At 41.8% G+C, this 27,379-nt stretch overlaps 1 protein-coding gene across 1 annotated transcript; it reads left to right on the top strand.

Moving 5' to 3' along the window:
- The first annotated feature begins 36 nt into the window (after positions 1-36).
- Positions 37-27,379, top strand: LOC120048022 (transmembrane anterior posterior transformation protein 1 homolog). Its single transcript, XM_038993692.1, has 14 exons — positions 37-239; positions 4,362-4,492; positions 8,983-9,101; positions 14,567-14,729; positions 15,097-15,232; positions 15,508-15,605; positions 15,687-15,756; positions 16,395-16,475; positions 17,396-17,505; positions 18,535-18,594; positions 18,712-18,780; positions 19,049-19,125; positions 21,965-22,131; positions 26,198-27,379. Exons 1-14 carry the CDS (start codon positions 47-49, stop codon positions 26,509-26,511), a joined length of 1,788 nt encoding a protein of 595 aa, XP_038849620.1. The 5' UTR covers positions 37-46; the 3' UTR covers positions 26,512-27,379.

Genomic DNA, 27,379 nt, shown 5'->3' with positions numbered 1-27,379 from the left:
TGCGTTGGTCTCTGAATGTTGCTACCAGCGCGGCGGCATAGTGAAGATGGCGGACTTGTTGGGGACCGGGCCGTCAGATGAAAAAGAAACCGAACATGAGGACAAGAAGGAGGGGAAACGGCCATGGGATAACATACCAAAGTCGGAGAAAATCGTTAGAACTCCAGATTTGGCGGAAACATTGGGCTTTTACGATATAAACGCTGTCAGACGGGAGCAACGTGAACGCGAAAACTCAGGTGGGTTTCCTTGGATCTCTTGCGCAGATCAAAGCGGTATCGTTTAGATATCATTTTATCTGACCTCTTTAATATGTATATTAATAATGCATTGGAAGCTGACGATCACACGAAAGGCATTGTAAAATACATGTCATAGTGGCACAACAATGTTCTGTTATCGGTGGGCTGTCCCGACAGAATGCACAACCAATCAAAGCACGCCATTGGATTGTCTAGCTGTCAAACGGTGTTGTTGTCATAGCTAACAAGCTGATTTGCAAGATTGTTTGTCAATAGAGGCTTTCCGTTAGGCTTTCTCACCTTTATATTAGTAGCCCGTGACAAATATATTTATGCTAACTGATCATTTAAAAATATTTGTCATTTAGCGACTAAATACTTACGACGTTTTAATTCCTGGTAATTTGCCTGCATGTCACGAACCGCGCCAAGGCACGAGACGTCTACGTTAACGTACCCCATTCATAGACGCGAACTAGTACATTATTGGGCTAGCCTACGTGGAGGGGGAAACAGTCACTAAAGTCGGCATAGACCCTGCTAGCTAGCAAGATAGTGAACTACAGTATCTAGCATTAGGTAGCTACGTTCTTTGCTTAGCACAGGTTAATGTTTCTCTAGCTAACGTTACCTATAAAGTCAATGTTTGGGCTAACGTTAGCTTGCTGCCTTTTCTATTTGCATGCATCAATGCATACTGTAACTGTAGGGCGCCGAGTTTTCTACAAAACGTTGTGGAATCCGGTCAATATAGACAATTATTTCTGTTGGAAATCAACTTTGTTTTCAATATATCATGTTTGACAGGTTCTCACTATTTCCAACCGACTGTAAAATATTTCAAGACTGTATGGGGTCATTTTGGGTAACGCCCTCAAGTCAATGTAAAAAAGGGAGCGGGAACCTTTGCTTCACATCAACAAACAAGAACAGTCTCTGCTCACTCATGTGAGACTGTTAAATTCTGCATGAATTCTGCTGTTATGTATATTTAACAGCACAGCATACTCGTAGTTACTATACTCCAAAACGTCATAAGTGGGATGGTAATTAATTGTGCTGCCATTGTAGCTCAGAAAGTTTTCCTCATACCAAAAGTCGTATCGAGCAAGTGTATTAGATAATCCATTAGGGTTAAAGTGGCCTTCAAATTCAGTTGGTTTTGTCTAGAAGGAATACAGCTATTGTCAAGATTTACTTTTCATAGCAGGTTTAGGAGAAATTACACAGCAGGTTAGGATAATTAACGTAGTAGGTTAGGAGAAATAGGTTAGGGTTAGCTAAAATATTTGTAAAAAATTATACTTTTGATGTCAATTTGAGAAAAGCTGCATCCATTGACCAATTCAATTCAGTTGGTTCAGGTCCTATTTTTATTGAATTTTTTAATTGAACCTTTATTTAACTAGGCAAGTCAGTTAAGAACACATTCTTATTTACAATGACGGCCTATACAGTGGAAATTATAGCATGTCAATCTTGGTGGGGCAAAAAAAAAGTGGGATGCATGCCAGCAAAGCCACTACACGACACAAAACAATACATGAATTGCACTATAACGGTGACAAACAGTGCCCACAAACGGCCTACATAAAGCTGTCCCAACAGCAGTCCCAACATCTTACCACTGCTACACCTACACATCAGCGGAGCCTCTTCTTCCAGCGAAACAGTTCAATCAGCCTCATTTACTGCCTTTAAAAAAACATAGCTGATATGGCTGACTTGCTCAAACAAATGTGGTTTCTGATGACAATTGAGATGTACAAACTATGGCATAGCTACACAACATACACTTTAGTATTACTTTGTTAGCTACAGTATACATATCTCCCAGTCATATTACATAATTTATGCAGCAGCATACAATACATTTTTGGATGTACCTTGTTGTGCTGTGCTGACTTGAACAGGAAGGTGGCGCTGTGGTCCTTCGTGGGAAAATGTTGTCATCAGAGTCTGGCATTCTCTGAATTTATGGTGCTTTCAAAATAACTGGGAACTCTTGAGAACCCCCCCCCCCCCCCCCCCCCCCAAAAAAAAGGTTGAATCATGATGACGTCATTGATCTTCAGGTCGTAGCTCTAGAAAGAGGGTGGATTTACAATTCCGAGTTGGATGACCGTTCAAAGCGTATTTTCCCAGTCGGAGCTCATTTATTCCCAACTTCCCAGTTGTCTTGAACTTACTGAAGTCAAGTTTTTGCAATTCCGAGTTAAGTTGTTTTGAGCGCGGCACAAATCATGCTTCATTCACAGCAAGGCCAATGTTGAATGTTTATCATTTTAAACATGGAAAAGAGCCCATTAATCCCAGATTTGGGACCACACAGCCACTGCACTGATTAGCAGGCTAATGTTTGCTTTGCAATGCTTGCAGTTAGCCACTGTCACTGATTTCTTCCAAACCACTCATTGTTGAATTTCCGATTTCCAACTTGTTGTGTAATGTTTATGTCCAATGGCCGATGAGCACTGATACATTTTATCTATAATTTCCCTTCATTATTTCTCTTCATAAAACAAGGATTAAAAAGGATTTGCCAGTAGATTGTTGACTTGATTCATGATGATGACTGCTAGCTAAGACTTGTAAGTATGATGTTGACATGATCAGTCCAATCAGTTATTGTAGATATAATGTGATTTGATGTAATTATATCTGTGGCCAATGACCTTGAGCCTTCTTGGATGGGCACTTCCAATATAACTCTATGGCAGCACCCAATTTTCTAGCTCTACCCTTAGACTTGGCGGTGACATAGTGTCCCCATGAGTGACAGAACACTGAGCCAATCACGGTGCAACGCTCTGTATTTTCTGCTGGCTTGCCCCGCCAACACAGAAAGCACTGAGCTAGGCTGAAACACCTGCATTGTGGAGCTGCCTTGCTCAAGAAAAAAAAGAGACCATGTTTGTATGCGGATTTATTAACTCAATGATATACACTACCGTTTGAAAGAAAAGCAACTTTTTAGTCCATTAAAATAACATCAAATTGATCATAAATACAGTGTAGACATTGTTAATGTTGTAAAAAATGACTGTTGTAGCTTGAAACGGCTGATTTAAAAACATTTTCTGTTTAATGGTATATCTACATAGGTGTACAGAGTCCCATTATCAGCAACCATCACTCCTGTGTTCCAATGGCACATTGTGTTAGCTAATCCAAGTTTATCATTTTAAAAGGCTACTCTGCCTAGAAGGCCAGCATCTTGGGGTCGCCTCTTCACTATTGACATTGAGACGGGTGTTTTGCGGGTACTATTTAATGAAGCTGCCAGTTGAGGACTTGTGAGGCGTCTGTTTCTCAAACTAGACACTCTAATGTACTTGTCCTTTTGCTCAGTTGTGCACTGGGGCCTCCCACTCCTCTTTCTATTCTGGTTAGAGCCAGTTTGCACTTTTCTGTGAAGGGAGTAGTACGCAGCATTGTACGAGATGTTCAGTTTCTTGGCAATTTCTTGCATGGAATAGCCTTCATAGATATTCCATTAAAAATCAGCCATTTCCAACTACAATAGTCATTTACAGCATTAACAATATATTAACACTGTATTTCTGATCAATTTGATGTTATTTTAATGGATAAAAAAGTTACTTCTCTTTCAAAAACAAGGACATTTCTAAGTGACCCCAAACTTTTGATCGGTTGTGTAATATATATATATATATATATATATTTTTTTACATTGTTTGCAAACTGATATGTGACACGTATTAATGCCACAAAAACATGCAAAACAGGCAAGCCCCCCCCCCCCCCCCCAAAAAGAAAATAATAATATTTGTATTCTTTATTTATTTTTTGCTAAAAATGTTGGGCTCAAAACAGGTGGGGCTCTGCCCTGAATGACGGGTCGCCACCAGTCCTATATGTCTTATTTAGGCAATGATTGGTGTGTCAAATTCTTTCTTTCATTTTCAAAAGAAAAATTTCCTTTCCCTCACAATTTCATTCATGCTATGTTTTGTTTTCTGTGTCAGAGCTTCCCACAGTTAGAACACTGCCATGTATTTTGGCCATTGTGTTGATCACCAGGAGTGTGAACAGTGACTGTGGAGGGACAATAGCCATGTGGTAACAGAGCGTTGTGTTGTCATAATCTTTTTCCAGATCCGTCGCTGGCACGCTTCCTGTGTGCTGAGCTGACCCGGGGCTACTTCCTGGAGCACAACGAAGCAAAATACACCGAGCGCAGAGAGAGAGTGTACACATGCATGCGCATTCCCAGAGAACTGGAAAAGGTAGGTACAGTAGAGGCCCCCTGGGAACCACACACACACACACACACACACACACACACACACACACACACACACACACACAAACAGATAACCACACAAAAAGGACAGTTCAACAGTGTTTGTTTAGCATTGCCCTTGTTAATGTTCTGGGGCATCTGGTATTTCCAGTGAAATTAATATTCTAATTTCGTATTAATATTCATATCACATTTTTTATAGAGTTGACACAAATTGATATACAGAGAATAGTGTGTAGGCCTACATGGTTATTTCTCTGTCATTTGTTGCTATAACCTATTATTGCAGCCCAGAATGTTTTTCGGTATGCTGTCATAGACAAGAGTTGTGTTCGAATACTTATACTAACTGCACTAACCATACTATTTGTGATGTGAATTGAGTATATAGTATGCTTATTGGTCATAGTATGGATATAGGTAGTATGCCAAAAGTTCCCGGATGTCGTACTAAATTTGCCAAAATACGAAGTATACACACAGAGGACACTATTTTCATACTTTTAGGGCCCATAATGCAATTCTTCAGAAAATGGGTGTGGCTTCACATTTTCAGATTTGAAGAAAATGGCAGAAAATATGCAGCCAAAGTCCGACGAGAGCGAATACAAATTCATTGAACTAATTAATGACAAATGTCAAGAAAATGTTGAGCAATGTAATAAAGTAATGACTTTTCAAATAAGTTGCGTTACACAGTATGTTGGCTGACAATGTATTAGCTACGCTATCCTTACGAACCGCATAGCATTCCAGCAATATGTACCGGTATGTTAGCTAGTTACCTAACGTTAGTTGGATACTAATACATCGAACTTGCCAGGCAGTATATTAACTAACTAACTAACCAACGTTTATTGACTTGATTATTCACATCATTCTTAGCAAACTGGTATAGTTGTTGTGCGTTTCAATGGACATTGTTAATTCTGGGTACCTATTCCGATTTCAGAGCCCTCTCGCACACCGTTGAATATGCCCGGTGTCAGTAAACGTCTGGGAAGAAAATCTTAATAAATTGTTGCCTGTAGCACAGTTACAGTCACCAAAGCCCTGGATAACATGAAAACAGCCTAACCAGCTCTGCTATGGTGTGTAAAATGGTCAGAGTGAGGTGTTCTCTCATTTGTGTCTGGAAGTAGCTAGCCAATGTTAGCCAGTTAGCGTGGGTGCTTGACTGCCGTTGAACGCTCGGATTAACCCTACTCCTCGGGCCAAAGCGTCCACTCAACTGAAACAATACCGTTCTTTTACAGTATACTAAAATGAACTAATAGTATGTAGTATATACTCATTAAGTATGTAGTATGTTAGTATGGGTATTCGAACACAGCCATTGTTAGATATTACTGCACTGTCAGAGTTAGAAGCACAAGCATTTTGCTACACCCATAATATCTGCAAAACACGTGTATGTGACAAATACAATTTGATTCGATTTTTATTTAATAAGTATGATGTAGTGTCTCTATACAACCACTAGATGGTGGTGTAACATGTTACATTGATAACATGATGCAGCGTCTCTATCGAACCAGTAGATGGTGGTGTTGTTTACATTTTGAATGGAATATGTTAAAGATTCCCATAAATTCACCTCTGTAAACTCACCTGGGAATAATAAACCTCTGCACTAAATTCTGATACCAGAAATAGGTACATTTACCCATGCCTTTATTTCTCTCCTCAAAACCCCCAACCATTGAGAAGACACGTGTGTGTGCTCTGAGATAGCTACTATTCTGGGACTACTTTTAATAAACTATCTGATGTTAGAGAAGCTTCCATTGAAGAACACTCTCTGGGTTCTATTGGATAAATAACTCTCCAACCGTGTTATGGCAGGTGATGTAAAGCCATAGCAAGTGAGTTTCTTCAATAACAAATAATGATCAATAACATCAAAGGCTGCACTGAAATTTAACAATACAGCTCCAACTGTCATATTTTAACCAATCACATCACATCAAACACTTATCATCAAAACAGTATCATGCTTTTAAAACTCGCCTCACTTTGATAGATCAATTTAAAGAAAGAAGTTCAACAACCGGTTGAAACTGAGTGGAAAATATGGTCGTTGTGGATGTTTCAAAGATACACAAGGAAATGGGCCGTGCTTTCTAAGGTGACGATTAATTAAAAACATCCATATGTATATTAGAGCTTATGCATATGCATACAGTACCTTCGGAAAGTATTCAGACCCCTTTACTTTTTCAACATTTTGTTATTCTACAGCCTTATTCTAAAAATGGATTACATTTTTAAAAACTGCAATCTCAACACAATGCCCCATAATGACAAAGCGAAAACAGGTTTTAAGACATTTTTGCTCATTTATTACAAATAAAAAACAGATACCTTATTCACATAACTATTCAGACCCTTCAATAACCGGCTGACAAAATGTCATGACCGCCACAGTCCTAGTAGAACGCAATGTGGTTTTCTGGGACAGGGATGGCTTTGCTAAACTTCTGCCTTTTCTGGAACAATGCTAACTGTGGACAAGCAGAGACTAGTTCAGTGAGGTAAGCTCAACCTGAGGTGTGTTGAATGGGGAACATGCCGGCAGGGATAGTCACGAAATGGAATTGTTGTTCTAAATTGAACTACACAATTGTCCAATTAATCATAAATCCAGAGGACTCTAACAGTTTTCACAGTTCATTTCTTAACAGGTGCATGTATTTGATTTGCCCTAAACATAACCCTTTGTATTCAGGACAAAAAGTGCATTTCTTTAGTGCCTTGTTGCAAACAGGATGCATGTTTTGGAATATTTTTATTTTGTACAGGCTTCCTTCTTTTCACTCTATCATTTAGGTTAGTATTGTGGAGTAACTACAATATTGTTGATCCATCCTTAGTTGTTTCCTATCACAGCCATTCAACTTTGTATCTGTTTTAAAGTCACCATTGGCCTCCTGGTGAAATCCCTGAGCGGTTTCCTTCCTCTCCGGCAGTTAGGAAGGATGCCAGTATCTTTGTAGTTACTGGGTGTATTGATACACCATCCAAAGTGTAATAACTTCCCCATGCTCAAAGGGATATTCAACGTCTGCTTTTCATTTAAAAAATTTGACCCATCTACCAATAGCTGTCCTTCTTTGTGAGGCATTGGAAAACCTTCCTGGTCTTTGTGGTTGAATGTGGGTTTGAAATTCACTGGAGAGGGGTAGAAATTAAAGTCAAGGGGTATGAATACTTTCTGAAGGTACTGTAAAAATCAAATGGACCACAACCTTCACATGATTGCTATTTTTCATTTGGAATTTGCCCTCGGGCAACAGTGCGCCCTCAGACCTTCACACTGAGACCGAACATCAGTGTAGATCAGTCATCACCTAGCTTAATCTACGTCCCCACTCCAACCCTCACTGGTTAGCCATAGCATTCCATGCCCTGGAGATCTGAGGAATGTGTGTAAACAGATCTAGGTCTAGAATCTCTGCCTGAAGTAGGCTACAATACCTGAAGAGAGCAGTCAGGGACCGACCAATGAAAGAGTGACTTGTGACTCTCTTTAACCAACCCAACCCCCACTACTCACTTCCTGGTGGGAAACGGGAAGTGTTGCAACACCATCACTACTGCTGTTTGTGAGGCTAACGCAGGACTTACTGAAGCTGGCACGCGCTTAATAACCTCCCTCATCATGAGATGACTGGTCTCAGATGGTCTTTGCTATTTGAGAAGGTATGTGTGGGGTTCATGCTTGCAGGCTTTTTGCCCTTTTAACCTTGCTTCCTCAAAAGTTGCATCTTAGGTGTATATTTTCACTTCTCTTCAAACATTGTATTAAGTGTGATGTGTAGACTGTGACAATTCCTTTCAAGCTGAAAGCTAATCATTACATTTACATTTAAAATGGGATTGAAATGGATTGTTTCTTGTAGCGTATTCCTCTTTTCGTAAAATGCAAACCTCTGAGAGAAACCGGTGGGTCAAGTCTGATGTGTGGTATTGACGTATGACTTCTACCAATGTTTTTTGATTATCATAGAATAATATGCAGCCAAACAAATGGCTTAATACTTAGCCTAATGTGTGTGTGTTTTAGCCTGTAGCCTGCCTCAATCTTGCTGTCTCATACCAGGAAATTCTACACTACATTCAAAGTAGCACAACCCAAGTCACCTTTGAACATGCCGATAACCTGTGAAAATGAAAATATGCCACGCTTACTGTAGACACACATACAGTGGCCATGTTTAACCTGTGTGTGTGTGTGCGCATACTATAGTATTATAGTACTTAGTTCAGTAAACATGAAAATACTATTTCAAAATCTACTATATGGCTTGCCCTGTGAAAATGAAAACGTGCCATTCTGTATAGAGCGACCAACAAACACTGAAGCTTTTTAAACTCACACAGCCCACACACACACACACACAGCTGCTCTATTTGTAGGTGTGATTGAGCAGTCATGTTTTACCTGTGTGTGTATTGTGTTCTACCCTCCAGCTGATGATCTTTGGCTTCTTCCTGTGTCTGGATGCCTTCCTCTACGTGTTCACTCTGCTGCCCCTCCGGGTGCTGCTGGCCCTGCTACACCTCTTCACCCTGCCCTGCTGCGGCCTCCGGTGAGCCCCCCACACACACACACAGACTCGCTGGGTCGCGATAGAAATGCCGTGAATAGATATGAAATACATGTCTAGTCTACCAAATGTATTTCTATCTGAATGTTTCGTAAATGTGTGCTCTGTTGAACGTACCTCTGACACTGACAAAAAAACACTGCATGATTACATTTGAGTTAAGGGTGCTACGTGACCACTACCATATCTATCTATAACATACATGATTATTTATTACAACAGAAGGGGTTAATAGGGCAATATGTATAGGACTATCTCACCCAGTTTCCCCCCAAAATAGGCCTAGTTCCCCAAGTGGGGCATAATCCTAACTTTGAGTGTTTAACTCAAACGTTCACAGAAATCACACCCTGATATCAATGAGATTTGCATGAAAACCGGAGTTTGCTCATATCTCTAGTTAGGATTCGGCTTGTCTGGAGACTGATCCGTACGTTATCTAGGTTTATACTCCACAGTAAGTATTGTTCTCACTCAGTTTGCCTGTGACTGGTCTGTACAAAGATCACTCTCTTCCCTTGCCTTCTTTCCCTGCAGGGCAAACGTATGCCCCTACTGCAATCGGAGCAGGTATGCTTGTCTCACGCCTGCCACAGCTTCATCACTTATATTTATGATTTCACCATCTCCATCTTGTTTGTCCTGATATGCAGCTTTGTGCTGTATTCTTCATGCTCCATGCAGAAGCCACTATTAGTAGTGTTCACAAACAGGGCTGTGCTAGCCACGGCAACACGTATACTAAATTGTACGATTTCCCTGCAAGGGCCCAGACACAGGGCCTATAGAAAGTCTACACCCTCCTTGGATTTCTTCACATTTTATAGTGTCACAAAGTGGGATTGAAATGGATTTAATTGTTATTTTTTGTCAAAGATCTACACAAGCTACTGTAATGTCAGAGTGGAAGAATGTATTTTTTTTTTTTTTTTTTACTAATGAAAAATAAAATGCTAATATACCTTGATTCGGTAAGTATTCACCTCCCTGAGTCAATACTTGTTAGAAACATCTTTTGCAGCGATTTACAGCTGTGAGTCTTTCTGGGTAAGTCTCTTAAGAGCTATGTTTGCCCATTTTAATTATTTTCAAAATGTTTCAAGCTCTGTCAAAGTGTTGGGGATCATGGCTAGAGAGTAATTTAAGTCTTGCCATGCAGATTTAAGTCAACTGCAACTTGGCCACTCAGGAACATTTATTGTCTTCTTGGTAAGCAACTCCAGTGTAGATTTGGCTTTGTGTTGTAGGTTATTGTCCCGCTGAAAGGGGAATTCCTCTCCCAGTGTCTGGTGTGAAGCAGGTTTTCCTGTAGTATTTTGCCTGTGCTTAGCTCCTTTCTGTTTCTTTTCATCCTGAAAAACTCCCCAGTCTTTGCAATGTCAAGCATACTCATACCATGATGCAGCCACCACCATTCTTGAAAATAAGGAGACATTACTCAGTGATGTGTTGGATTTGTCCCAAACATAAGGCTTTGCAATTAGGCCAAAAAGTGTATTCCTTTGACATGTTTTTTTACAGTATTAATTTAGTGCTTTGTTGCATATTGGAATATTTTGTATATTTGTATTATTCTTTTCACTCTCATTTAGGTCATTATTGTGGAGTCCATCGATCCGTCCACAGTTTTCTCACATCACAGCCATTGAACTCGGTAGATGTTTCAAAATCATCAATGACCTCTTGGTAACATGCCTGAGCAGTTTCCTTCCTGCCTTGCAGCTCAGTTCAGAAGGACGACTGCATCTTTGATGTGTCTAGTTGGTTTAATACATCATCCACAGCATAAAATATTATCTTGACCATGCTTAAAGATACCTTATATTCAATGTCTGATTTGCTATTGTTACCCATCCACCAATCATTGCCCTTCTTTATGATGCTTTCAAAAAGCTCCCTTGTCTTTTGTAGTTGAATCTGTGCTTGAAATACAGTACTTGACTGAGGGACCTTACATGGTTGTATGCATGGGGGACAGAGGAAGGGTTAGTCATTCAAAAATCATGTCAACCCCTATTATTTCAAACAGAGTGCAAATAACTTATGTGATTTGTTAAGCCACATTTTTACTTGTGAACTCATTTAGGTTTGTTTAAACAAAGGAGGTGAATACTTATGCAACGACTATATTTTAGTTATTGAATTTGTATTAATTTGTAAAAATGTGTAGAATTTTCTTTTCACTTTGACATGATGGAGTTTTGATGACAAAAATGGCAATTCAATATATTTCAATCCCACTTTGTAACGCAACAAAATGTGAAAAAAGTTGAAGGGGATGTGACTTTTTTTTATAGGCCATGTACATAGTGGACATAGTTTCTTCAACAAGACTGGCCCATCAAACTGATTTCCAGGGTATAGGCCTAACAAAGCTCCTGCCTTGTTGAAATGCTCAACATCAAATTACAACACACCAACAATGTGACGTTCTCCTTGTTGGGTTGAGGACTCCTGTGTGATGTGTGAAAGATTTATATCCAGAGTGTGTACGGTACGCAGAATATTATGTAGGCCTAACTGAAGGGCTGATTTGAGAATGGAGGCCTGCAGCTTGCGGGGGTGCTGTGGTAGTGGATGGGCGATAGCTGTGCACTGTAGATGCTCAGTTAGACAATGTGTCGACAGATGGCTTGAGCTCTCTACAACCTCGTTACAGCACCCTCACTTTCTCCATCCCCACATGAACACAGAAGTCGTAATCAGGCACTGTGACTGACTGCGAGCTTTATTGAAGTCTTTTCTTGGAAAACATCTGATAATTATGTGATAATTATTTACCACATCTCAAATAAGCTTCCAGAGTTGAGGATCGGATGTTGTTGAACTCCTTCATGGTTTATAAAGCCTTAGCTTGAAAACATCAGAACAAATTAACCCGATTCACCCCATACAGAAAAGGCCTATGAATTGCATAGGTTATTTGCCAAGTCCACTCCTATGGATCTTTGAGTGTCGTTTTTGGGGGTTTGGCTGTTTTTTTTGGAAGTCGTAGTAGGCCAAAGGTAATGTATTGTAATTTCAATAGTAGTCCAAAGATAATGTTGCCGTAACTGAGGAACAACTGTGTCGACACACTGAACCTTTCAAATTTGTGATGCCCCGAGAAAGTTTTTTTTGGTTTTTGTTTTCACGCCTCCGAGAACAACCACATTTTGTATGCCAATAACAGTATACCAGGACTTTGTCCAGAACTCTGCTCCTCTCACACAGTACAGCTCAACGCTGATGGCTGTAGCCTTTGTGGGATCCGTTTGATGATGCTGCATGCCCTTTGTGTCTGTCTGCATGGCAGCAAAGCATGACTGACCTTTACACACACACACACACACACACACACACACACACACACACACACACATACACACACCTGTTGGCCTGAGCTGCAGTCAGTCAGCTAGGGCTATCAGATTCATGGTGCTGGCTGGTGGGGGCGGGGTGGCACAGGGCCTGGCATACACTGGCAGGACAGAGAGTACACATTTTACTTGAACAGCTTCAGCAGTGTGATGTTATGGGTCACTCACTGGCCACTCCTCAGCAAAGATCCAATAGAATGTGGTTGAGCGCTATGTCTGAGTCCCGCCAGTAGATGGTGCTAGAGCACAAGCAGTGAATTCATCTTGTTCATACCCCTGTATGAGTTGGCATATAATATATTCTTTCTCTCCTTGAGGCTGATCTCTATTAGATTTGCTTTCACTTATTCAGTCATCTATAGCAGGGTTTCCCACATTCGGTCCTGGGGCCCCCCGGTGCATGTTTTGTTTATCGCCCTAGAACTACACAGCTGATTCCTGATTCAAAGAATCAAACCTGGATGACTAATTGCTTATTTGAATTAGCTATGTAGTGCTAGGGCAAAACCCAAAATGTGCACCCAGCGGGGGCCCCAGGACCGAGTTAGGGAAACCCTGGTCTAGATGATTAAGTGAAAGCAAATCTTCCTGGCCTCCAATATTTATCAACAATGATCTTAAGTCCATCTTGCCATAATCTTTATGATAAAAAACGCTGTTTGCTTCCTTTCATACCTAACTGCGCACTATTTGGGAAGTGGACGAGACACTTGATTAAGGATTCTAATTTGCACTTCCTAAACTCGAGCTCCTCTGTCTCATCCCAGCGTCACTGCCACCCTCCCAAAATAACCTCCTGACAGACAGCCTGAGATATTGAGCTGTTTTGCACCTCCCCTGCCGTTCTCCTTGTGATGCTTTAGCCATTCTATAGCAGTTTCCTTAAGTTATTCCAAGTCTTAACGCAAGTATTGATGAATCTTAAAAGGTGATTTTTTCCCCTTCCAATCCCTTGAAATGATGCTTTTTTAACTTCTTTAAGTTCAATAAGGTGAGGGTGGTGATGGATAGTCTCATTCGTGGGGTCTTATGCCATTATTTAGTCTATCGCCGGTAATGGATTTCTGCATATCACATTGTCAACTCCTTCCATTAGGGACAGGCTGCTGTACAAATCAAACACACTTTTGAAAACACTATTCAGAAATCCACCACCTGCAATCGTTTGAATACGGCCCTTAGTTTGAATAATGAGTAGTTGAGTGGTGGGTACTAATAGTATACTGTAGTTATTAGCTTAGACGTACAGTAGATCAGTCTATTTAGTAGCCTTTCACCAGCTACGTCTTGACCTACTTCCTAACAGAGAATCAAGCCCCTAACATGCCCTCATTCTGCCTGCCATTACCTTTCATTTAGCCTACTCATTATGGTTGTAACATACATTAAAAAGGCAGGCTATATGAATAATATGAAACTGTGCATGTGTTCATGTGACAGATTTGGTGAGCTACTTCATTCTTCACCCCCCCAACCACAACCGTCTACTTATGTGTTGAATGTTTGATCCTACCTTGATCAACCTGAGTACACACAAGTTTCATATTCATATTGTTAATGCTGTTTAATAAAAATTGTCATTGATGTTCAAAATAACTGGACAGTCATTCTCCTGGGGTTATTAAACCCCTTTGACTCACACATGACACGCTGACTTTCTATAGCCTAATAGTGCATGAAGCTGTCAGTCAACCAACATCCCAAGGTTCACTGTGGGAGAATCTCAATTACATACTCCTCACGTCCTCTCTCTCCTCAACTCCTCAAAACCCATTGGATGAGAAAGCCAAAGGTCTTTCCCATCTGACCTTCTACTCCAATGGATTTTGAGAAGAGCATGCAATTGAGATTCCCCCCATGTCATATCGCACACCGGTGTGACCACTAACAGTAAGCTTACGAATAAATTAGATTTGTGTGTGTGTATACATGTGCATGCATACATATAGATATGACTAGGCTCTATGTGTGTGTGCGTGTGACTAGGCTCTATGTGTAATGTGTGTGTATGACTAGGCTTTATGTGTAATGTGTGTGTGTGTGTGTGTGTATGACTAGGCTTTATGTGTAATGTGTGTGTTCTGCCAGTGGCTCGCTCCTGCTGCAGCCGGCCCAGGTGTGTGACATCTTGAAGGGACTGATAATGGTGCTGTGCTACTCCATGATGCACTACGTGGACTACAGCATGATGTACCACCTGATCCGGGGACAGTCCGTCATCAAACTCTACATCATCTACAACATGCTGGAGGTACAATGGATGGATTTAGAGCTGTTGTACTAATCTGATCTAATATGGTTCCACTCTATAGCTCTCACTGATGTATGGTCAGAGAGTAGTTTAAGGAAAAGGAATGAGTATTAGCCGAAGTATTTGATTAGGGCCTCAGATACCCTATTTCATCTGAAATGGAGCAGGTGATGTCTTCTTATAAAACATGGTTCTAGTTTGAGTTGTTAGGCTGATATAAACCATACTAAGGCCTAGAGAAGTGTTACAGATGTAATCTGTCATAGTCTACCACCAATAATATCACTTACAGGTTGAAAGTCACTTCATTAACCCATGCTGAACTTGACTTAACTACTTGACTTAACTACTTACCTTCCCTCTTTAGGTTGCCGACAGACTGTTCTCGTCATTTGGCCAAGACATCCTTGATGCGCTCTACTGGACGGCCACGGAGCCCAAAGAGAGGAAGAGAGACAGCATAGGGGTCATCCCCCATTTCATCATGGCTGTGTTCTATGTCTGTATCCTTAATGGAGAACTAGGAAGTATACACAGGAAGTACTCTGCTGTAGGAATTTGTGATCTCTCAACTTCTATCCTCACGCATGTATCACTTTTCAGTTAGTGTTATTTTGTCATTGGAAAAGGTGTCCACTATCAATGATATGTCAACAATCTGAGCCCCTAGAGTGTGCAGCTCTCCTTTTCTTTAACAATGTGAGCACACACACACACCCCTTACTGCAGCTGATGCTCTTGCCACCATGTTCAGTGTTTTCCTGAGCCTCTGTCTCAGTCCTGCATGCCATTCTCATCATGGTCCAGGCGTCAACACTCAACGTGGCTTTCAACTCTCACAATAAGTCCCTGCTGACCATCATGATGTCTAACAACGTGAGTACACACACACAAACATGTAATACTAACATTTAGAGGACACTACAATACCTTTTCCTCTATTTCCTGCATGAACAGTTTGTGGAGATCAAAGGAAGTGTTTTTAAGAAGTTTGAGAAGAACAACCTCTTTCAGATGTCTAACAGTGGTGAGTTACTGTAACACATGTCATATGCATTTTACTGAACATTTAAGTGTGCTATGGACAGTATCTTTAACACTTAGCTAGTTCTCTGGTTCAAAACACCCAACTTTTACAGTGCTCTGAGCCTGTTACGGTGCTCTGAGCCTTTCTATGCTGTAGGGTAAAACCCAGTGGTAAGCGAAGGATTAAACCTCCTCACCGCTCTTCCTCCTCTCTTTTAACATTTTGAAGCAGCAATCAGAGCTGTTCATTCAGCTGTGATAACCCAGAAGAGATGCGCTATGGATTTAATGCTTTCTGAACTCTGTCTCTTTGTGCCTGCTGGCTGCATGTTTTCATCTTTGTCGCTGTCATTCTGCACGAATGAAAGGACCCGAAAATAAGCTTGAATCATTTCCCCCTCTTGCAATTTGCTCACACCTTTGAATATCCGTCAATTTAGCAAGTTACACTTGGTTCCAGACCACACATAATTTCCGATTTAATATATGATATTTATGCCAAATGATTTGTAACTTTGAAAGTACATTGGAAAATGGATACCTTATTTGTTGATAGTCCATATTCACTGTTGTTATGTTGGTACATGATTCTAAGTAATAAGTAGTAACCAATATGCCTTTTTATTTTTTTCATTTTAGATATCAAGGAACGGTTCACCAACTATGTGCTCCTGCTCATCGTCTGCCTCAGGAACATGGAGCAGTTCTCATGGAACCCAGGTAACCATTTCACACACAGCTAAACGGGTCATGTCTAGAAGGAATACAGCTTTTGTCAAATTAACATTTATTTTTTATATATTTTTTTACATTTTAGCTAACCCTAACCCTTTTCCTAACCTTAACCTAATTATCTTAACCTATTATGTTAATTCTCCTAACCTGCTGTGTAAGTTCTCTTAACCTGCTATGAAAAGTCAAATCTGACAAAAGCTGTATCCCATCCACTCAAAACCAGATAAACATGCAACAATAATGCTTGGATCTATTTTATTATGTTCACAGGAACACGTGCATTTTTCATCAATGTTGTAGCATGTAGGCTACAGTCTGTAATGAACTAAGAAATGATTTCTATAACACTAGGTTACTGCTACCATCAATCACCCTGAATCCTGGTACCCTTTTTAAAAGCGTTTCATCCACTCCCTAGTGGATAAGTCATTGTGATGATGATGAGAGTAAGGCTGCACTTTCTGACCGCTCTCTTAATCCAGTCAGCTGGCCCTGTCATTCCCCCTCGGCAGCCAAAGCCTCCCAATGTCAGCAGTGGTCATGATGCTAATGTCGTACACTGACCGGGTCTGACCTTATGGTATGACCTAGACCTCATCCAAAAACATTTGGGCAGACTTGCAGACCCAGATGTGAGTGTGATGAAGATTGTACTGTGTCTTGTGTTCAAATCAAATACTTTTTCTTCCTGTGACGGAACGTATTTGTACTAAGCCTAAAACAAGATGCATGATTAAACCAAGAAATCATGAAATGTACAATTGAGTCAATTAAAAAGAAAGACCAGACATTCAGTAAGGTAATGAAAGAATAGTGTACATGTAGAATTCAGCTCAATGTTCTTATCCACCCAGAGATTTAGTTTCACTTCACAAGTCAGTTGTCTTGTCCCTGTGTGTCTCCAGATCATCTCTGGGTGTTGTTACCTGACGTCTTCATGGTTATCGCCTCAGAGATCGCCGTGGACATCATCAAACACGCCTTCATCACCAAGTTCAACGAGATCACGGCAGATGTAAGGACGGTTCACAGAGATGATCATTAATGATTTGATGAGTGGGAGTTCAATGAACTGAAAAGAATTAATACAGTTCGCAGTTGCACACCAAGAGGGAACAGTGTATTTTGAGGTCAATCTAGGAAGTGAATTGAAACTCCCCATTCACAACAACAATCTCCATTAGGAATAAATGGCGCTTAAAAAAAAATCTTAAATGGAAATTGAATTCATCTACTGAATAAATTGATTACATTTCAACATAATTGACCTCAACCCTGCGGAAAACACACATGGGTGTGTGACTGTGAATTGTACGGATGTTCACTGGAGAGGGTCTGCTCTGTTCAAGTCTGAAGGATTAGTTGGTTGGCCCTTTTTGGATTTCACGGTGGCTTAGGCAGCAAATGTTTAGCCAGTCGTCCTCACTCTCTGCTGTGTGCCTCAACCTCTTTGGCGTGCCGGGGTCTCCTCCCCTCCTCTGCCCTCTTTCTAAATCACAACACGTCACATTATGCCCCAGTAGGCCTACAGGGCTAGCACACCAAACGCCAGCCACATCCTCAGCCTCATCAACTGGATTATAGCTGCTCCATATCCCACCATCAATTGTGACCCATTCCCAGCTCTTGTGTGGTGAGAAACCTTGCCTAAGACCTGAAGCTCGGAGGGCTAACACAGTCCTGTGGCGATCAGGAGACCCGGGTTCGAATCCAGTCGGATACATTGGTCCCGTGACTCTGCGAGGAGGAGTTGGTCATAGGGGGGAGGAGTGTAACGGCTGCGGTTCGGGGGAACCATGCTCGCATGATAAGGAACCTTCCCTGAAACCTGAAAATGACCTAGGCTTCATTTCTGCCGACTAATACGGTCTTCAAATCCAGTCGGTCACTTGTGGTCTAGTGTCATCAATTTGTTTCTCAGAGCCATAGCAGATGGTTACAGGTTTCATATCAAACAACATAACCATAGCGATACAGTATAATAATAAACTATAACTATACGGGTGTGTCTCTGTGATAATGACGATGCTGTTTTCTTCCACAGGTATACAGTGAGTACAGAGCCAGCCTGGCCTTCGATCTCGTCAGCAGTCGGCAGAAAAACGTACATAGTAGCATCTCTTGAACACAGTGATTAGGATTCCCATTACATTATCCCTGCTGTTTTAATCAATGGGTTTTGTTCACTTGTGTAATTGAGTCTTTTTTTGGCAATGGGCAGGCCTGCACAGACTACAGCGACTCTGTAGCCAGAAGAATGGGCTTCATTCCTCTTCCTCTTGCAGTCCTGGTAAGATCAGCTTTGTACAACAGTACAGTGTAGTGTTACAATAGTAGGGGTATGTTGATGGACAGTGTGCAACTCGGCACTAATTATTTGCTTTGTTTTATTGCTATCAATCAAGGAACAGTTCCTTGTTGTATGAAATAGTTTATTAGTTTCATGACTGTAGTTGACTTAGAACTCCATTTTGTTGTATTAAATGGACTACTTCCATACCACTGTCACATGCAACAATGTTTCTACTGAAGCTTTTCTTTTCTATTGTAATTGACAGCTAATCCGCGTGGTGATGAGTTCAGTGAATGTACAGGGAGCCCTGTCCTACTCCTGTCTGTTGCTCTTCTACTTGGGGTAAGACTCAAATCAAGTTATTATTATTTGTCATATATTATGATTTTCATTTACATAGCACCTCTTCCACCGTGTAAATGTACTCACGTTACACGTTTCCTAGACTAACTTGCTGTGTCAGTCATGCAATACAGGTAGCATTACTTGTTAGCAAAGTAGTCCCACTTTATGCCATGTGTATTTTCTATGTGGATGTTCGTGCCAGTCTGATCCTATTGAGTTACGTTAGCATGAGCCTTCTGCTTGGCTTTGATAGGGCTTTTCTTTTTCTCACCCTGTGGGTATCAGGGATGCAAACTAGTCACCTTTCGGCGAAATTCTCCGTTTTGAATCCAAAATAGGTGACCTAGGTGAACCGTGTAGATCCGATGAGAAAGGTTTGGGAGGTGGTGGCTTTAGATCACTACTGGCTGTAAGCGAACAGTGATGCGCGTTTGGAGGAATACTGTCTGTGTCCAAGGCTCAGCCAATCGTTCACATAACAATAGAATGCAGCACGCGATTGAAGATATTTGCTAGTTACAGATTCAGCGAGGGCTCTGGAAAGACAGCAGTAGGGTGCAAAAGCAGCTCGTCCCTGAATGATAACGAGGAGGTAGATGAGAAGTCTGACCAGGAACGGGATTGAGAAGGTGATGAAGCATACTTCACGAACTGTAACCAAAAATCAACTGGCATTTGTAAAGTTTGAGGTGAGGGAGAAAGTGTTCTTAGGTATCTTGCTATAGTAACTTAGCTGGATCTAATTCTCCATTAGCTAAGTTAGCCAGATAAAAGTTGAGCAACATTAGCCAATTTAGCTGATCAAATTATTGAGTTTATTGTGTGAAAATTAGCTAGCGAATAAAGTCAGACAGCTAGCTTGCGAACGTTACAACATCAGATGAGCTAACGTTAGTAACCTAACCATTTCGCTATAGTATTAACGTTAACTGGTATACGACTCCTTGCCGTTCCTCAGGTTTAAACGTGTTAGTTGCTTACTGGACCCTGGCAATCTGTGAAATGTTACCTAGCTAACGAACTAACTACTGTCTGTGAGCTAATGTTTTCCCTCTACAGCGTGTGGTTAATTTTCAGAATGAGAGAATTGGGTGAAAATTAGGCTTTGCTTGTTAAACAAGTGGATTCAGGGATCAAGTGTAGCTGGAGCTGGGCCTGACTTATGCTGTAGTAGGCCAATAGAGGTGAAAGAAACGCCACACACTTTCCCTCTTTCAAAACAGTGAATTAAAAAGGGGTATGCCAGGTGTACTCTCTGCCTGAAAGAGATCAATTATGCCAACAAAGGGTATCATGCTCTGCTGGCACATTGTAGAACAGATGTCCACAGGCAGAAAGTGAACAATGTAATAACGTGCAGTGTAGCCCAAAGATATAGCTTTTGTTGTGTTGAACTTGATAGTAACCCTTTTGTGTGAGTGAGGGGGGATTATTAAATGTTTTACTCAGTTCATGTTATTTTTGCACACATGTAGCCTTGTACACTTGATCGATGTCTACTATAGTGGCCACTATAATAGAGCAAAAATAGAATGCCTGTTTGTTTCATTCTATTTCTACTTGAGATGTAGTGCAATATTTAGATGTGTGTGTGGTCACAAGTGTTCTATTATAAAGGCTGTCATGGTCACAAGTGTTCTATTATAAAGGTTGTCATGGTCACAAGTGTTCTATTATAAAGGTTGTCATGGCTAACTGCAATATTAGTGTATTGTTTTTTCTCAATATTTGAGTGTCATTTAAAGTCTAGGCAACAAATAACATCGGATTGCTTTCCTTACATTTTTTAGCTGTGAGTTAGTTTCACATTACCCACTTTTTATTTTACACACAGAGACTGATTATGTAGATCATATTATTTTGTTGTTTAATTAGTTAAAACCTACATTAACCCCTAGCAGGGATTTTTTGCATGTTTCAGAGAGAGAGAAAAAAGTGTCACCATTTTGGGCCCTCAAGTTTGCATCCCCGGGGTATAGACCACTGAACAGTTATCCTGAGGTGGAATACAACATTGTCATCGCCAGTGCCCACCCACCCCCTCACGTCCGTTTTAAAAATAGCTGTGTCCCCAACGGATGCTGGTGTCTGTGCAAAGACCACAGTACGGCTAGCACGAGCCCAGGAAAAACCCTCTGAGGGCGTTTGGTCCACAGACATAGATGCTGCTGTCTCTCTCCATTGGATTTCAAATGCATCATAGGCTTCAGATATGCAGAAGCCTAGTGTGTCCTAAAGCTGTTGGTTAATAATGACCTTTTTTGTCCATGTATTGAGTGTTATAAAGCCAATTACTTTGTGTTTGTGTATTTTTGGGGTGCCTAACTTTAATTTTCCACAGTAAAAGGCCTTCATACTCAGTGTGGGTAGTATGGATACTTTGTGGGTAATGTTGCTATTCCCTAATACCGTGAGATTTTGAGCTAACCCTTTGAATTGGCAATTTTTAATTGAATATCAAATATGTGCCAAAAAGGTTATACCAGTATACCTTATCTGTATTTAAGTATACAATCAAATCTAGACCTGTCCACAATGAAAACACTCAATGACTACAGTATTCTGCTGTTGTGGGCAAATGACAAATAGTCCCCTTCACCTTGGATAGCATTACTAATCGTATTTTCCCTCTGTAGAGTGGCGAATATCATTACTGATCCTCTTTTCCCTGTGTAGGATGGTGAATATCATTACTGATCCTCTTTTCCCTGTGTAGGATGGTGAATATCATTACTGATCCTCTTTTCCCTGTGTAGGATGGTGAATATCATTACTGATCCTCTTTTTCCTGTGTAGGATGGTGAATATCATTACTGATCCTCTTTTTCCTGTGTAGGATGGTGACCCTGAAGGTGTTGAACAGTATCGTGCTACTGGGGAAGTCGTGTGTGTATGTGAAGAGAGCCAACATGGAGGACAAACTGTTTGAGAGGCCCTCCACAGCCGCCCCCGGGAAGACGCCTAGTAGAACCAGGAAAACATCCAGATGTACAGCCCCCTCAGGTACCCAGCGACAGACAATACCCTAGTATTACCCAGCGACAGACAATACCCTAGTATTACCCAACGACAGACAATACCCTAGTATTACCCAACGACAGACAATACCCTAGTATTACCCAGCGACAGACAATACCCTAGTATTACCCAGCGACAGACAATACCCTAGTATTACCCAACGACAGACAATACCCTAGTATTACCCAACGACAGACAATACCCTAGTATTACCCAACGACAGACAATACCCTAGTATTACCCAGCGACAGAAAATACCCTAGTATTACCCAACGACAGACAATACCCTAGTATTACCCAACGACAGACAATACCCTAGTATTACCCAGCGACAGAAAATACCCTAGTATTTATCTTAATTTACCTTTATTTTACCAGGGAGGGAACAGCTTCTCATTTACAATAATGACCTGGGAACAGGTACAAACCTTGCATAAGACCATGAAGACTTCCTGAGCTAATGTCTAGGGTTTTGCTTAGTGTGCTAACACAATATTATGGCATGCAGGAGACCCAGATTCGAACCCAGTCAGTCACATACAGCCTACCCAGCTTCAATAAGACACTTGGTTACATTAAATTACTCATTCTTCTTAGCAATCCCAGCTTGCCAAACCCAGCCTCAAGCGAGCAGATGCGTATTCCGACTCGGGTAATTGAACTCCCGCAGTGCCACACACACACACACACACACAATCTCTGTCATCCACATCGAAACTGCTATTGAAATTCAATGCACGGGACAGAGATAAATAATTAGTTGTGTGTTTCTGCGTGCGCGTGTGTATGGATCTTCAGCGTGGCAGACGAGCCTGCTGCGCTAAGCTGAGAGCATTAGAGCGACAAGCGGCGCCACGTCGTCACTTCAGAAATCTTCCTCACTCCTGTGTTTATACAGAACTGCCATTTTCAGAGAAAAGATTCAGTAGTACAGTATGTGACATGTTAAAGCACCAAACCATATCATGTGGGATCAGAAGGTCTCTGAAGCCTGAACGCTTCCGCTGCTATTCTTAATTAGCCCATCTGTAACTACTGTACTCAACCCGGCTGTCTCTTCTGGGCTGCATTCATGAGGGCAAAATGTTTTGGTTTGGAAAACAAGCGTCTCTTATTGGACGAGTTCAGATACTCCCTCATAGTATTGCACGGTATACTGGTACCACGGTAATATCATGGTACCAAAACGTCAATATAGAATACCCTAGTACAGTCTCATGGGATGCTACCGATCTAAAGAACCAACTGGTGCCTGTTATACAATGTTTATAAAGTCAGTTTTGTTAATACATTTAGTAAAAAACATTAAGCAAAAGCAACTAGTCTCTAGTATGCGCCAGTCCAATAATATACACTTCACTTTCATGCACATCTCACTGTGATCAGCCAGCTGCATCCCCTACCAGCCATCACTCACCTGCTTCTCTCTGTCCACCCTACCAGCCATCACTCACCTGCTTCTCTCCGTCCGCTCTTCCTGCTCATCTGTTCCTCCATCAGTTTTTAAATCTAATTTAGCGGTGATGGCGAGCAGGGATGCAGACCCCAATGAGTCTTCTGTTGTAACACTGGAGCAGTGTAGATACGTTATATAATTTCATCGCCAGGTATAACATAGAGCACAGGCCAGTCTGAGTAGGCTTTGCAATTGAAAGTTCGCTGTCACGCAGCCTCGGAGTGCCAGATTGGAAAATGGACAGGCATGCTTACAGCTTTACAGCAAAAAATAACAGTGTGTCTCTCGGCGAAACAGTAAAAAAAAAACAATTGTGACCCATTTTACCAGAGCTCCCTTTTTTTTCTTCCTGAGCAATTTTGCACGCATTTTATAAAATTTCACAAACCATCTCACAGGCTGTTTTAAACTAATCACGGGTCGCTAATTGGTGGTTTGATATTAACAAACATCGTTCAGTCATGTTACCTAGCTAGCTAACAACCGGTCAACTTGAAAGTCTAGATATTTGATTGGTAAGGAATGAAAGGAAAAGGGTCTGCTACTCATGAGATGTACTTCAAAGGTAGGATTCATATAGGCCTAATGTAAAACTAAACTGTATTTAACATTTGTTTTGTCTCTTTCTGGTGCTCCTTAAATTCTGTTTGTAGCCTAACGTTTTTCAAGTTGGGAGCAGTGTGTATGTGTTTGTGGGAGAGGGAGGGATGCGGAGGGGGACGGAAGGAGGGAGAGGAACGGAAGGAGTGAGAGGGAGGGAGACGGAGAGTGTGGGACGGAGACTGGGGGAGAGTGTGGGACGGAGACTGGGGGAGAGTGTGGGACGGAGACTGGGGGAGAGTGTGGGACGGAGACTGGGGGAGAGTGTGGGACGGAGACTGGGGGAGAGTGTGGGACGGAGACTGGGGGAGAGTGTGGGACGGAGACTGGGGGAGAGTGTGGGACGGACGGAGACTGGGGGAGAGTGTGGGACGGACGGAGACTGGGGGAGAGTGTGGGACGGAGGGAGACTGGGGGAGAGTGTGGGACGGAGGGAGACTGGGGGAGAGTGTGGGACGGAGGGAGACTGGGGGAGAGTGTGGGACGGAGGGAGACTGGGGGAGAGTGTGGGACGGAGGGAGACTGAGTGTGGGACGGAGGGAGACTGAGTGTGGGACGGAGGGAGACTGAGTGTGGGACGGAGGGAGACTGAGTGTGGGACGGAGGGAGACTGAGTGTGGGACGGAGGGAGACTGAGTGTGGGACAGACAGGAGGGAGGGAGTGTGCCTTTGCTAACTGAAGAGTAAAGAAGTTTTTCCCCCTACTGACCCAATGACATGCAGATAATTATGCCTTTACAGTATATTCCTTCCTCCCATTCCTCCAGCCAAATCACAGGTAGGCCTTTGCAAATATGAGCAATCAGTAATTCTATGCAGTATTCTATTAAGTTACTACTAAGTTAATTCAAATGTTTTGTATTGACTAGAAATGGGAATATCAGTGACAGGTTTTTTGCGTAGCACGTGAATAACATTTAGAAAACGGAAACAAGCGTGCGGGGGACAGGGGCGAACAGGATGCTACGTCGCTCTGAATTTCCCCCCAAAATTGTACTACTCTGTATCATAATACTTGGCATGTTGTTGTATCATTAGTAAAATGTTGGTATTGTGACAACACTAGTCCTCTATTTCATTCCGTTTGGTGCCTAATGAACACCTTGGAGAAATGGGTTAGTTTTAGCCCACAGGTTCCAATGGATGCCGTACCATACTAACAGACTGGTTTGTCTCTCGTTCTTCATAACCATTTGGATGATCTAATTGGAGGTGCCATATGTCTATAGGTCACTGTCTGAGGCAGAGAATATACTGATGAGCAACTGTGGTCTCCCTCAGGCTGTGTCATGGAAGCTTCTGGTGAAAGCATATGGCTAGTTGAGGAAAGAATGGATAAAGACCACAAATGTGTGTTGGTTATACCACTGGTTCAGTACCACAATGCATTTTCTAAAGTAGGTCTGCTGTATCCCCTTGTGTTGTTGCCTGTAAAGGAGCACACATTTATTTCATGCAGTCTGGCGAATACACACATACACACTTGATTGCTGCTCGCCTGGTAAAGTCTAATTTGCAACCCACTCTTTTATATGCAAGTGAGGCATGTCAGCGCCCTGGGCAAATGGCTGTCTCTGTAGAGTAGTAACCCATGTGCTGATATGCTGCTGCTGCTTCACTCAACTTTATTTGAATATATCAGAGGTCATGAATTATTCTGTTTGGCCGACCAAACTTGTGAACGCCATTTACACTGAAGACTGGTATTTAAGGCCAGGATTAGTGGAGCTTGAGAAATCTACTGGTATTAATGTAGCTCTTTGACCCAACCATATATAGTAGGAGTTTTTATTCCTATAAATAAATTTTGTTGGTTTTCCTGTTTATTTTGTATCTCTACAGTCAAATCTAATCAAAAACTAAGTTTGCGATGTTCTTGTTTACTTGCTTATTATCTGTAAGTGTGAGCGTTACTAACTTTTCTCCAATCCTCAAATTACCAAGTATTGTTCATGTTTGTGTTAAATCTCTCTGTCTGTCTCTCTGTCCCGTCAGGTGATCCATCAGGTGATCCGTGGTCCGAGCGGTCCCCATCCAGTCCTTCCTGCACCTCCATCACCGCCCAGCCTACCCCCACTGCCAGCCCCACCCTGCGGCCAGAGACCGTACCGCCTCCCCCCACTACTTCCACAACCCCAGCCATCCCAGAGCCAGACCCGGACCCTGACACCCTCACCCCCTCGCCCCCTGCCACTCCTGAGCAGAAAGAGGAGGAAGGGATGGAAGGCACAGAGCTGAAGCATAGGACCCCTAAAAAGGACCTGCTGGATGTTGACCGCTTCACTATATGCGGGAACCGCATCGATTGACCCCTTCTATTGACCCCTCCCCCAAAAAGTGATAATCACTCAGGAGATGCGGTGAGCTGGACGCACGCCAGCACTTCGGCTCTCTTAGCCAAAGCCAGCGGAAGCAACATGTATTTATTGAGCTAGACAGACAGTAAGTTATTGCCATACAGTAAGCTATTGTGGACTCTGGGATTGGCTGTTTAATTTAAGTCGACCTGTTGTTTTTTGGGGGCCGACAAAGAGAACTAAGTTGATTTGGCGACGGAAGAATTTGAGCGGTATTGTTGTTTCCATGACAACCCAGTCGTGCGCCTGTGTGTGTGCGTGTGCGTGCACGGACACGAATGTGAAACATGAGAAATGGGGCCTCTTCTCAGATAAACATCCAGCAAAAGATGAACAAACTAAAATCAAACTGCAAATGAGGTTTCTGGATCATTATGGTTTACAGGAAAACAATACCATGTTAAATTAGTTATCTGTCAATGTTATACTGTTTAATATGGACATATTAGATCGAAATGACTGAAATTATAAACTATTTGCTCATCAAAAAGCTTTACCCGAATAATTGGAATTTAGTGTTATGAAATATCACGTTTGGTACGAGTTCCATTTGGTAGTGGGAAGAACATCTATACATGTGACTATGTAGAGAGCTTTCTTTTACAGATATTGTAATATCCTTCAGTTTGATTTAAAATAGCCAAGGGTACCCTTCTTTTGAGGGTTTTATGTTCGCCATTACTACAATTATTACACATATTTCCTTTGGGGCGGCAGGATAGCCTAGTGGTTAGAGCGCTGGACTAGTAACCGAAAGGTTGCAAGATCGAATCCCCGAGCTGAGAAGGTAAAAATCTGTCGTTCTGCCCCTGAACAAGGC

The sequence above is a fragment of the Salvelinus namaycush genome, chromosome 5 (assembly GCF_016432855.1).
Source record: "Salvelinus namaycush isolate Seneca chromosome 5, SaNama_1.0, whole genome shotgun sequence".
In the NCBI taxonomy this organism is placed as follows: Eukaryota; Metazoa; Chordata; class Actinopteri; order Salmoniformes; family Salmonidae; genus Salvelinus; species Salvelinus namaycush.
This window is presented reverse-complemented; position numbering and strand designations above follow the sequence as displayed.